The sequence below is a fragment of the Dendrobium catenatum genome, unplaced genomic scaffold, assembly GCF_001605985.2.
Source record: "Dendrobium catenatum unplaced genomic scaffold, ASM160598v2 fragScaff_scaffold_488, whole genome shotgun sequence".
NCBI lineage: Eukaryota > Viridiplantae > Streptophyta > Magnoliopsida > Asparagales > Orchidaceae > Dendrobium > Dendrobium catenatum.
This window is the reverse complement of record NW_021318950.1, coordinates 1,710,870-1,724,736: the sequence shown is the minus strand read 5'-3', so window position 1 is coordinate 1,724,736 and position 13,867 is coordinate 1,710,870. Positions and strand designations below refer to the sequence as shown.

The following is a 13,867-nucleotide window of genomic DNA, read 5'->3' as shown; positions in this document are numbered from 1 at the left end:
ACCACCGAGCTTTTCGCCGCAAACCAAACCAACCTGAGGCAACGATCTCACCTTCAAAACTGAGGCCCTCACCTTTGCCAAAGGCCCTCACCTTCGCCAGAAGCCCTTGCCTTCACTAAAATCATCATCAAAGCCCGAAGTTCTGGCCAGACCATACACATGACACCCAGACCTCTATTGAACAAGTTATTATTTGTAATCTAATCACCTTGGAGGCGAGTTAGCCTCTTGTAACCGACTCAAATTCTAGTGAAATCATTTTTCAACTGGGCTAGGGCCTCGTGGTTTTTCCCCTTTCAAGGGTTTTCCCATGTAAAAAGATCTTTGTTTTCTGTGTGTGAGCTGGATATCATGTGCAAAGCTAGGAACGTATAAATTCAAACTCTATCGCCGCGTATATTCTAGCCTGCAACCTCATATTAAATTATTAAGGGCATATTTTACTGGAGGCATTGTTTAAAATATTTGAATATACTCTTCATGATCAAAGGCAATCCACAGATGAAATATATATATATATATATATCTAGATATAATATAAGACTCATAAATTGCAAAGAGATCATTGCAAATCACAACCTCTACCTACTTTATAGCCCCCCTTGAAATAGAAAATCACAACTTCGCTATCTTTGTTTTAGGACATTAAGATAGTCTTCCCTCTTTGTTTATGCTGAAACTTGATTAATGTTCCAAACTAACATATAGATGGTTGGCATTATGGTACTATACTACTATTAATGAACGCGTTTAAACAAATTTTTTTTTTTTTTTCAAGCAAAACATTCTTCAATTCTTTAGCCCTCCTATTAAACATTATTAAGCCTAATGTTTAAGATTATGTTAAATATAGATCATGACAGTGCAAGGACATTTTTTAAATATATAGTTAATAGAGGAATTAAGTGTTGAACTTGTTCACTATTAATTAGATTGTTAGACCTAAGCTATTGTCCCGAGGCTAACCAAAAGGGGGGGGGGGTGAATTGGTAATTTAAAATTTTACTTATACTCTTGGATTTTTTAGAAAACATTTTAATTATTAATGCAAGTTAAATTAAAGTTTTAAAAAATAAACTTTTCAACTAGAGTAAACAAAAAAACTTCCAATTAAAATTAAATACGGAAGAAAAATAAGAAACAACAACACATCAAATTTATAATGGTTCGGTCCAAATACCTTGACCTAACGTCCACTTCCCCGGAGGCATCCTCGAGTTATTACAACTAATAACCACAAAAGTGACTCTCCTTTTGCCCCCACCAGCAAGGCGGAGAAGCCTGTACGAAATCACTTTCCCTTCCCCGGTCGCGGCGGAGGAGCCGGGTCCTTTGACACCAAAGAGATCTTCTTCTTCCCAAACTTCCCTCAAGACGACCCTTGAATCCGATGGTAACTGAGGTGCAAGTTCGCCGGACAACCGTGTGAATATCCCCTCCACACTCCCTTAAAATCCCCTCCAAGGATCTTCTCCCTCTCAAAACTACACCCTTTCCTCTCTTTTCCTTTTCAAGTTTTCTCCAAAAGAACGAAGACACAATGACTGCCAAAGATATACTTTGTCGTCCTTTTACACTCTCCAAGTGTAGGCAGAGAACCGGACCGATGTTGTTGAAACTTCACTTGAGAAGCCTTTAGAGGAGATTGGGCAGAAACTTGAAGGAAACAAAGAGATCTTCACTTTAACCTTGTGATCCCTCACAAACCCCTCACTTTGATCTCTCACTCTTCACTCATACAACTCTCCCAAACACTCACCACTCAATGATCACTCCAAGAGAAAACAACTCCAAAGGCAATTTTGTAAATAGTTTCTAGCACTCCTTATATAAGAAAGGACAAGAAAAAACAGTCCAAAAAAAGGCTAATTTCAAAGTTTTTCTGCACAGTGGATAGTCCGTACCGAACTGTGCAAAAAACTGTCTCGTACGAACCATTTGTGAATCAGTGCGAAACTAAATTTCGTCCTGGGATGAAAAGTTATATCAAAGTCAGTTCCAAAACCTGTTAGAACGTTGCCAGAAATTTGCCATAGTTGGTTCCCTTCGTCCTGGACGAAATTTGTTCAGAGAGCAACTCGTCCTGGCACGAATACACTTCATCCTGAACGAGATTTCTCCAGAGGGCAATTCATCCTGGGACGAATTGTCTTCGTCCTAGACGATCAAGACTTAGAAAAAATTTTCTTCAGTTCCTGTTCGTTTCATTGCTCTTAGTAGAGATAACTGACTTGATCGTCCCGTACGAACTAGGTTCGTCCAGTACGATCAGTACAAATTTGTAAGATCTCCTTAAGTGTGTGTGTGTGTGTGTTATTCACTCAATTACATCACTCCCTCTCATTCAAAGAAACAATTAAAGGCTTCAATTTACAAAAGGATTGCAATGCTGAATTTGATTTGAAGTTTTCGTAGTTTGGAGTTCGATTTTCCCGCGAAATGTTAGTACACAACAAGAGCAAAAAATAAATCTTCAAAAAAGTGTTAGGAGATAACTACACATAAAACAATAATATTTGGAATCATCAAAACTATACAAGTTGCAAGAAATGTAAAACATGCAAAATAGCAAACTCTCTAACATTAAGGAAGCTTAAACTTGAGGGCAAAATCATTATTAGGGGGCGAGTAAATGATGTTAACATAGTTATAATGATCAATGGTTAAATATGTCCAATTAGTTGCACTAGGTAAGCCAAAAAAGCGGATATAAACTATAAATACCCAAATTATGGAGTATGAGTGCAAACTGAATAATGAATGATCCTCCGGTGGTGGTGCGGCGAAGCTCCGGCGGTGGTCCGGCGAGGCTCCGGCGGTGGTCCAACGAGGTTCCGGCGGTGGTCCGGCGAGGTTCTGACGGTGGTCGAGGAGGAGCTTCTTCCTTCTCTTCCTTCTCCTCTTCCTTCTCTTGCTTGGATCCCCCTTTGTGAAGAATGAGGGCTCTATTTATAGTTTTTCTGGAGTGACATAGCTCGTAAATAGGCCTGAGATCAGGGGCGAATAGGGAGTGGTCGAATGGACGGCCGATATTGAATCCTACGATCGTGCACCGTTCGTCAAACATTTGAAGGCCTTAGTGATGTCGGAATTCGGTGATCTTGGGCTCGTTGGATTCGTCTCATCGAGCCGTTCGATTCGAATATAAGCTCGTTAAAATCCAAGATCGTTTGGTAACTCAAATTGTGATTCGAACCTTCCAACAGCACTTCGAGTCTTCGATTTGGGCTCGGATTGAGTCGAATTTGGCGTCGTTGGATTCGTATTTCCGAGACGCTCAGTTTGACTATAAGTTTGTTGAAATCGAAGTTGAGATGGCTTCCGAATTAATTTTAGAAGTTTTCAACTCCATTCTGCATCGAGATTCGTGCCCGATCAAGATAATTTTTTGACGATGTATCAATGACTAATGATAATGATGATCATTAATAGCCTCATTTTTTGTGTGGTGAGCACAAGAGTAAAATTATTAGCAGTTAATCAAATTTAGGCTTAGTTTGGGACAATTTTTTTATTATTATTTTTTAAAAAATTTAGTACAAAAATTAAAATTTTTATACTAAAAATTGTTTTAAGAAGCAACAAAAAAGTCATTTCAATTAATGTTCCTGCAATAAGGAGAGAACTCCCAGCCAATGCATACATGTTTATATGTCTGTAATGAGTTTTTCCATAGTCTTATGATGTGTATGATGATTCTATATCATCTTCTGCAAAGGTCTTGATGAGACGATAGCAACTTAAATATGAAGAATTTCTCACTCTATGTCAGCTAATAGTCACATAGCTCCATGATGTTTCACCTATGATACTTTAATTTCATTCATATACATGGGCTGCACTATTTATACTTTGCTTGAAAACATAGTAGGACAATCAAACAAATATACATCCATAACAAAAAAATACATAGTAATATGCGAGTAAAATATACTTAGATCTACATTTGTTTTGCGAGCATAATAAGTTTATCTTGAGCTAGTATAATGTAGAGCATCATGCCATCCCAGCTACGTTTTATTTATCAGCTTATGGAGAAATTATTATGTGCAGAGTCCGGATGCATTTGGACTCCAATTAAAAATCATGTGACTTGATTCTATTGGAGTCCGAATGTGAGCTACATCCCGACTCCGCACGTAAAGATTTCTTCAAGTTCTGAACCCTATAGTTTTAGATTTCAGTCATTGAAAGCTTCGGTACGATTCCTAACAAACAAATCATATGGAAAGACTAAAGTGGGAAACATAAAAACAAGAAGTAAACATAGTAGGCCCTGATCATTCTATAGCATCTAACATAACTAGAAACGAACTATTAAAGAAAATTCATGAAGATAAAGCAAGCATTAAACTAAGCAATATTGAAATTCAAATAACATCTAACATTACAAGCTCTGCTCAAACTATAATGGCAGAGGCTTCAATAATGACTACAAAGGCCATTTTCACAAGCCAATATAAGCTCCATTTACTACAAGCCTACATGAATAATCGCCCTCTCTCTCTCTCTCTCTCTCTCAACAGAAATAGTGGAAAACAAAGCTTGTTGTATAGCTTGTAATGTTATTTTATTGTTGAAAGTTGCGAAAAGTGGAACCAGGAAGGATAATTTTGTTGAAGGATTACTCATTCTTCTTATCTTTCTTGGTCTTTCCGGAATCGACGCCAGTGTATGGAACAACATTGAATGCATATTGTTGGATCACTGAGAAGACTACCATCTCAAGAATTATCAAAATATTCTGTATGGCTTCCTGAATATGCTCTACATCCAACCAGATATGATGGGATTTGATAACTCCCGCAGAAACTAAGGCATCAAGTACTAGCCCCTAAAATAAATAAATAAAGAAGGTTTAGTTTTCTTTCAAGGGAACAGGTTGACATTTTTAACTCTGATAAGGCGCCAAACAGAAAATAAGAGTAAAATAAATAAAAAATTCAAGGGAGAGATAATAAAACTATAATAATTTCTTTTTGAAGATTTACATACATACCATCATATACTATTCTATTTACATATCTAACATCTAAAACTTTAATATCACATACATACCACTCATAGTTTACTTTCATATCAAATATGAGTGATAGAATTGAAATATATGGGTGATAGGAATGAAATATGAGTGACATATTTGATACTAAAATAAAATAGGGTGGTATGTATGTAATATTAAAATTTTAGGTGATAGATATATAAATAAGATGGTATAAAGTGGTATGCATGTAAATTCCTCATTTCTTTTTAGGGAGATTTGCATATGTATCACCATATACTATTCTATTTACATAGTTAACACCTAAAACTTTAATATTACATGCATATCACCATAGTTTATTTTCATATCAAATATGAGTGGTAGAAATGAAATAATGAGTGGTGGAAAATATGAGTACCATATATTTTATATTAAAATATTATAGGGTGGATGTATGTAATATTAAAATTTTTGATGTCAGATATGTAAATAGGATGATATAAAGTGGTATGTATGTAAATTTCCCTTCTTTTTAATGGTTTAGGCATGTCAATAAAGAATAAAAACAAAAATATATAACATGAGATTAATCGTTCAAAATCGACTGATATTGAAAACATAAAGAGAGATGAATCAGTAGGTTGAGCCTATTGTCATCGGAAAATTATAAATTTTTAGAAATTTGAGTAGACAAACATTCTTTTTGTAAATCCAGAGTTTAAGACTGAAAATAAATCTACCCAAAACTGGCTACGAGAAAATAAACAATAAAATGAGAATTTACCTGCCAAAAACTGAAGAAAACAATTCCTTTGATGCACAGGAACTTCGCCAGAGGTTTGTGAGGTGCTAACTCCTTCGCAAACACATGGTAAAAGAGCACAAGAGCATATAGCGCCATTGAAACAGAGATATTCAATATGATGGTGAACGTCCAACTAAGCCAGCTGGGATAAACACCAATTAGCTCAAATAAAATCATCAAAATGGACAAGACTGGCCTAATCACCACAAATTGCCATGTCCAGGACTTCAGAAGCTTCAGCGTGCTATGATCTAGCTTCACCTTTGGCGGCTGTATTTCCAGAAAAAAACAGAAATAAAGCTCTATTTCAGTTTAATTTTTTACTAGAAAACTGTTTTAAGAAGCATTACTGTTTCTTAAAGCGGCTTTTTAGTACAAAATTTTTAACCTTTGTATTAAAAGTCGTTTTAAGAAGCAGAAAGAAAGCCATCTCAATAGGCTTCGTTTGGGACAGCTTTCTTACTACTTTTTAAAGCAGTTTTTTAGTACAAAAGTTTTAATATTTGTACTAGAAAGCTGCTTTAAGAAGCAGTAAGAAAGTCGTCTCAAACGAGCCTAAGTCTAAGGCATACCATGAAAAGTGAAACGGGAAATGAGTGATGTATCTCTCTTCCTTTAATTTCATCGGGCACTATGTTCTTACTGATAGAGATATTGAGGTAACTATACATCAATGCCAAGAATTTTGCAATCACCTGCAAATTTCATAACAAAAATATAATAAATTCACAAAGTTAAGCATCCTGCATAGCTTAGCAAACAATATGTACTTACCAATGCTTCATAACATTCCTTAACCGAGTCCAAGAATGTGAAGAAAGCTTTACTTCCCTGGATATCGAGCAAACCAACAAAGGAATCAATAGCATACAGAGGAGCCATGAGTATTATGACGATAATAGCCTTCTGTTCCTTGGGGTTCTTCCAATAAAATAGATGCTGTGACAGTAGCTGTACGGTGAAATGCATTGTCAGCATCACGCAACAAGCTGCTCCAAGCAGAGTGAGAGTTGCTGGGTCCATCGTGGTCAAATCCATTCCTGGAAACATGATTCTAGATGGCAGCAGGCAATCTATAAAGGCATCAGCATTAGAGTGATCATAAAAAGCTACTTTCATAAAGGATTCAAAATACAGTTTTGTTGAAATCGTTAAAATTCCTATTTGATCAAGCCCATTTTTTTATGCATTCTCTGAATCAAGGAATTTTGCAAATACTAAATTGGTGCAGCTTCGCTTTGAAAGGAAAATTTGGGGGCCAAAAAAGCTCAAAATCAAGTAGATAATCCAATATAGAATCTGCAACAACAAGATTTCAATTTTCAACACCTAGATTCACATAAAATTACGGGTGTGCATTATTTAGTTAAAACAAACCAAAAAATAGAATTTTGATTTGATTCGATTGTTTAAGTATCAATTCAATTATTAGTTAAAATTTTTATTTTTTTCTTTTTATTGTTTCGATAATTTGCTTTTTAAAACCGATCAAACCAAAAATAAAATTGTCCTAAATTAAGTGACAGAAATATCAATGAGTATATTAAAATTTTCCATATGCCAAAATTATAAATTTTAGCAAAAATTATTTGATATTAGCATTGTGGAAAGCGTTGAGCATGCTTAAAGTTGCGCAGAGGAGAAGGATGAGGATACAAGAAAGGGCGATCAAGTTCGCATACAAGGTGATAAGATGGGAGAAAGGAATGGAGTAAGCAATGGCCATTGCAGTGAAGTTTAATTGATGGTGGTCGTGAGATCAATAAATAGGGGTAGAGAGTATAAATACATAAATGAGTTCTCATGAGGCAAACTTTTAATTGGCAGGATGGTAGAAGTTATAAGTGGTGCCTGCAAGAGGAGATCACAAAAAAGCTAAATTGTTACATAGCTAAGCCCAATCCCAACCAACTTAAATTTTTCTTAGCTCCCCACTTAAGGAAAAAGCCAAGCCGAAATTTCACAAGCTTATGAGTGCTACTTTTAAGCTATTTGGATGAGCTTAAAGCCTAACTAAACCCCAACGAAATAGGTCGAAAGTCTCAAGTTTTTCATAAAACCCCATCGCCCACTAACATGATCACTTGAAATCCTATTTTTGCCCAATTACAATGTTTCCCACAATCTTCTATTATTCACAAATTAAGATTAGACTCATGTCAAAAGAGTCATGATGTACCTCACTACTCAACTCTTAATACAAAGTTTTCAACAACCTCAGGTACTTCTCATCAACTTAATGAAATATAATACCCCTTTCAAGACCTAAGGTCAGCTTTTATATAATGTTTGGAAAGCTAATCCAAGGGATATGATCTAGATAGATGTACATCCAACCATTCCGAGGTCTCTATCTCCAACAGTACATGTGGCATTCTCTTGCTGTTTATTTTCATAACACTTCCCAGCTTAATCAATCTATCTTCCTCTCTCTCCTTGCTCTCAATTCAACTAATGAGATGCAATCAATAAGCCTCTGTTTATAAGCCTTTCTTTCATCAATCTCAAGAAACTTCATCCAATCACAACTCCCTCATTAATGCCTTGTAAATATCAAAAAAACCACAACCCATCAGCTAAGTTACAGCAAATAAGATTAAGATTACAGCTTCAGAGGGTAGTTACAATAATACCCTTTCTTCTGTTTTTGATATAATAACCTGCACACTAGATAAAAAAAAAATTACACAAAACTTTCAATACTTACAATATTCATATTAAGATAAAAGTTTTAAGATTACATAAAACATCACAAAAATCAGTGTATAAGAAATCATATATAGTATTGTATGTTTGGGATCACAAGTCAAGTATGAACAAGAATACAAAAGGGAATTGCACTAGTGTACAACTTGTCAGGATTTGAGTAGTGTATGTATAGGATCAAGATTCCTCAGTTGCATGTGATACACCAAGGGGACTCAACTTGTGGGGCCGAGGGGAAGATATTTATAAGGTTACTAATTAACGGAGAATTGTTTAGGAAAGTTTTCTAAGTATGTTTATATTGTTTAGGAAAGTTTCCTAAATCATGTTTAATTGTTTAGAAATATTTCTTAAATTATGTTTATACTATTTAAGAAATATTTAATTGTTTAGGAAAGTTTCCTAAATTAAGTTTAATTGTTTATGAATGTTTCATAAATCATGTTTAATTGTTTATGAAGGTTTCCTAAATTATATTAGGAGAAAGTAAATTAAGAAAACCTTTCCTAATTGAATTTCTTTCATCATTGAAACATTTCCTAATTGAATTATTTTTAAAATTAAGGAGGGAAACATATTAGGAAGGCTGATTTTGGAGGGAGGGAGGAAGCTTATTTAAGTCCATAGTAGGGTTTATATTAGGTATATGCAGATTTTATTTTGAGTGTTGTAGTTTTCTTTCTATGAGGGATCCTAACGGCATCTAGGATTTGAGAGAGAAGGTACTCCTCTCAAAAGAGGACTATTATATCTTGCTTTTGCTATTTGATTTCCCAGTGATAAAAAAATATGTTTTGTGCTGAATTTCTCTTGTTCATTTGTTGCTTTTGATACCAAGGCGTATCAAATTGATATCAGAATGATGTCCTGGACCTAAACATCAAGCTTTCCTTGCTGATTTCTATTGAGTTTTCCTTTGTTTGCTGAATTTTGCTGTTTGAAGGCCAGATTCACGTCAAAGTTGCCAATTTTTGCTATTAAAGCCTTGATCCAAGTATCGATGGTCAGAAGAAGAGTTGAGACATTGGAAGAAAAGTTGAAAAGGGAAGTAAGGCAAATACGAGCGTATATGAGATTGATGAATGAACATATTTCAGCGATAGAAGGAAGGTTTAGGAATTTAGAAGATATGATGAAGAAAATGATCGAGATGCAGTCGATAGCTTCACCAGCAATTCATAAGGTTGAACCAAATGAAAAGAAAATTTTGGAGGAGATGATGGGAAAGCTCATTTAGATGCGATCCAAAATACCACCCATGGTTCCAATTACTGGCCCTAATCAAGATTTAATTGGGATTCCCTTGGTCGAATCTAAAAGGAAAGAGATCGAACGGGAAGTATTCAGCAAAAATAGCTTATTTCATCAAGAGCCACCTCGTAGAGCTGCGAGAATGGGGGAGATAGGGTTTTTGGATGTGGGGACAACAAGAAGAGAGTTTTATTGTGGAGGTGGTGGCATGGTTGACTGCTATGGGAGGCTTTTTGAGCAAGGAGAGTGAACGTTCAGAGGAGGAAGACAGGCTGAGCCATGGGGATCGAGTCATGTGAGGCAGATGGAAAAAAGGTGGGAGTCCCACCCTCGATATAAGAGGGAAACATGGAGGGATCATGACAACCGCTACACATGAGGAGGAAGAAGTTGTTGGGTTGGTGACAATCCCAGGGTAAAAAAGTTGAAGATGTAAATAATTGAGGAAAAGAAGAGTAAGAGTTCAATAAGTGATACAAAAGCTTCTTCCGAGGATAAACAAATCCATAAAAGGAAAGATGTGAATGAAGAGGGCAAGGAAATAGACTCGCAAAGCCAAGCTGATGGAGTTGATCAGAAAAATCAACTGCATCAAATTACCTGGAGCAACAAAGATTGGTGAAGGTGAGCCAGAACATCAAAACCATGTTGTTGTCTTTACCAGAGGGGAGGCTCTTTAGGCAATTAATATGAACCAGAATAACTATTGGTAAGAGACTCTGAAAATGAGGAATCTTTTAGAGGAATTCAATGAAGACCATGGATTGCGCCCACCAACCATTCTTGGTGTATGTGGGCACATATTTACATGAAGTATTTCATCTTTGGAATGGTTCATGTTAAACCAAGAAACAAGTTTCTAATACAGGCATCCAGATGTATTTGATAGGATTTTTCACATCATTAGATTGACAAAAGCAAGGCTTCTCGTGGAATCAACCTAAGTGAGAATATCTTTGTAGGATTCAACTTAACATTAAGGCAAGGAAATATCACACACCATGAGTATATTCCAGTTGGGAAGGGTCATGATGCTGGACTCAACCAAATCTCCCTGTTTGAAGCAAAGGTTGCCAATAGCAATCGAGAACAAATACTTAGCAGAGATATCTATCACTTGGGCCACCAATTTGACTTCTTCCGCATGCTTTCTGACTGCTTCACAGCTGTAGGATTCTATGTCAGCTCAATTATGGTTGTTATCATAATCCACCTTTTCCTCTATGGCAAGCCTTACTTATCATTAAGTGGGCTTGAGTATGTCATTATGAAGCAGACACCGATGAGAGGAAACAATCCTATGAAGGTTGTTATGGCATCTCAATCTACCATCCAACTTAGTCTATTGATGGCCTTATCCATGATTATGGAGATTGGGCTGAAAAGGGAATCCATAACTGTATTAGGCGACATAATCATCATGCAACTTCAATTGTACTTAGTGTTCTTTACATTCTAGATTGGAACAAAATCCCATTACTTTGAGCGGAAAATCCTATATGGCAGAGCAAAATATAGAGCTAGTGAACGAGGATTCATTGGGCGACATGTAAAAATTGCAAAGAACTACAAGTACTCTAAAAGTCATTTTACAAAGGGTATGAAACTTATGCTACCACTAATTGTTTATCAGATCTATGGATTTGCAACTACTAATTCAACAATCTTTATGCTTCTCACTACATCCATGTGACTCCTTGTTGTCATTTGGTTTTTTGTGCCATTTCTTTTTAACCTTTATGGCTTTGAGTGGAAAAAAAATAGTTAATGACTAGGATGGCTATAGCAAGTGGATAAAAAGTGAAGGCATTGACAAAAATGTTAAATTATTGAAAGATGGTATATCCTCTAGAGTGAAGCACAAGCAGATAATGAAGGATATAGAATTGGATCATGTGTTAACTGGTTATTGACAGGAAGCAGATTTTGTTGTTAAAACAGATGATTATGAGACAATTCCCTTTCTTACACCTAGAGGATAAGGTGACTCATTGGGAGGGAGTACTGTGTAGGACTCACCTTGTGGGGCCCAGGAGAAGATATTTAGAAGATTCCTAATTAAGGGGGAATTGTTTAAGAATGTTTTTTAATTATGTTTATAATATTTAGGAAGGTTCCTAAATTATATTTAATTGTTTAGGAATGTTTCCTAAATTATTTAGGAGAAAATCAATTAGGAAATCCTTTCCTCATTGAAACCTTTCCTAATTGAATTATATTTCAAATTAAGGAGGGAAACATATTAGGAAGGAGGCTGGTTTTGGAGGGAGGGAGGGAGGAAGCTTATTTAAGTCCATTGTAGGGTTTATTTTAGGTTTATGCATATTTTGTTGAGTGTTGTAGTTTTATTTTTGTGAGAGATCCTGGCAGCGTCTAGGGTTTGGGAGAGAAGGTCCTCATCTAGAAAGAGGACTATTGTATCTTGCTTTTGTTATAAAAAATATTTTTATGTTGAATTTCTCCTATTCATTGGTTGTTTTTGAAAGCAAGGCGTATCAACATGTTAGAGGCCATCTCCTCTAGGAAGCTTTGGATTTGAGCGGTGCATATATCCATGGAGTGTATAAAGAAGAACATTTGTCTATTTGGATGTACTCTAAATATGGCAATTGTAAGATTTTAGAATTGACAAGCAACATTAGGCAAGATTCTACTTGACTTCATTTTGATGTGGTATCTTGATGAGAGAGAAACATTTTGTATTTAAGGCTTTCTTTAGGCTTCACCATTATTGGATGGTGAGTATGCTTGCAACTTGGGAAGGGCTTAAGTACTGCTCTATTTTGTGCACAATGCTTGTGGCTTTTATGTTTCAAGTCGATCTAATCCTCTTTCTTCTCTCATTGAGGTAGGCTTGCTTGAAGCCAAACTATGTAAATTTTTGTTGGTTTGTAAACCAAAGCCGTACCAAAGATAGACCTCTAACAAACCTACTTCCAACCGTAGACAGCCACTAGATTTTTTCACGCCTAACATATACTCGATGTGGAACTAAACTCAATACGCTCACTTATCTTAACAATCTTAAAGCCACTTTACGTATGTGTTTCATTGATCTCTTTTGTGTTTACTTGGCTCAACATACTAGATCATGTTGACGCTGAAGGATTGACTTTTTGCACTCACTTCACAGCAAGTGTCTAGTGAGCATCCATGCCCTTACAACCTCCATCATTAACAAGTCATAAAAGTCTTGAGCTCAAGATTCATCTTACTAACAAAGGTCAATGAGATTACGACGGTATAACTTCACAAGCTTCATAGAAGAACTACACCAAACTTAGAAATGATTAAGCCAGTGTATGAGATTTTCTAAAACATGTATAAGATGCAGAAATTCTCGTTCTTACCATTTCTTAACAACTCGAATCTTTCATAATCGCGCATCCCATATGCAACTGGATCAAAATCTCCCACATACGGATAGCAAATCAATTTATTGGGCAAAGCTCCTTGAAAAAATTAGAACGACGCCTAATCTTAATAATCGACTAAAGCAAAATCAGAAATACAGCTCATGAACCAAACAAAATTACACCCCAAAAAACAGAAACCATAAATCAGAAGAAGTAGCCAACAGGAAGTATAACAAAACAGAAGGTAAAAATTACGAGAAATGAACTCGATTTTCGCCAAGTAATCAACAAAGCCAAAACGAACTCAATCTCCATAATCAAAGATTACCACATTGATCAGAAATACTTACACAGACAACAAAAGTTAAAAAACAAAAAAGATCCCTCAAGATCTTCCCAAGTAGTAAAAACGCCGATCACACTAGCAAAGCTACGAACGCCGGTCAAAGCTCAAAAAGCTATTGCGCAGAATATACAAAGATCTCCGCTTCCGGCCCGGCCCAATTTACAATTCTACCCTTCTTGGTTAAGAAAAGCCAGCTTTCTTTTCTAATGTAAAAATGTAGCAGAAATGAGGGCATCAATAAGTCATAGATGATGACAATTGCTATATCTGAAGTCTAACAAACAACTGGCAATTCGATGCTTCTGGAAGAAATTGAAACCTATAAAATGAATTGGTTGGGCCGTGGGGTTCGCCGCCGTGGTTCGGACCGGGTTTATGTGTTTGTTATTTACCCGTGTCGGCAGATTCGTGTGACTCCC

The 13,867-nt window shown here is 36.0% G+C and overlaps 1 protein-coding gene and 1 pseudogene across 3 annotated transcripts; one reads left to right on the top strand and one right to left on the bottom strand.

Moving 5' to 3' along the window:
- Window positions 1-4,331: 4,331 nt before the first annotated feature.
- On the bottom strand, window positions 4,332-13,667 carry LOC110106474 (transmembrane protein 184C). 3 transcript variants are annotated; one of them, XM_020836402.2, is made up of 5 exons: window positions 13,453-13,667; window positions 6,564-6,843; window positions 6,362-6,484; window positions 5,769-6,059; window positions 4,332-4,834 (listed from the first exon to the last, which is right to left on the bottom strand). In XM_020836402.2, the coding sequence occupies exons 2-5, from the start codon at window positions 6,837-6,839 to the stop codon at window positions 4,625-4,627; spliced, it is 900 nt and encodes a 299-aa protein (XP_020692061.1). In that variant the 5' UTR covers window positions 6,840-6,843; window positions 13,453-13,667; the 3' UTR covers window positions 4,332-4,624. The 3 variants fall into 3 exon arrangements, with proteins under 3 accessions (XP_020692061.1, XP_020692059.1, XP_020692058.1); XM_020836400.2 differs by having other exon boundaries at window positions 6,564-6,862; window positions 13,453-13,664; XM_020836399.2 differs by lacking the exon at window positions 13,453-13,667 and adding an exon at window positions 13,097-13,152 and having other exon boundaries at window positions 6,564-6,862.
- Window positions 6,869-13,090, top strand: LOC110106473 (annotated as a pseudogene).
- Window positions 13,668-13,867: the final 200 nt, after the last annotated feature.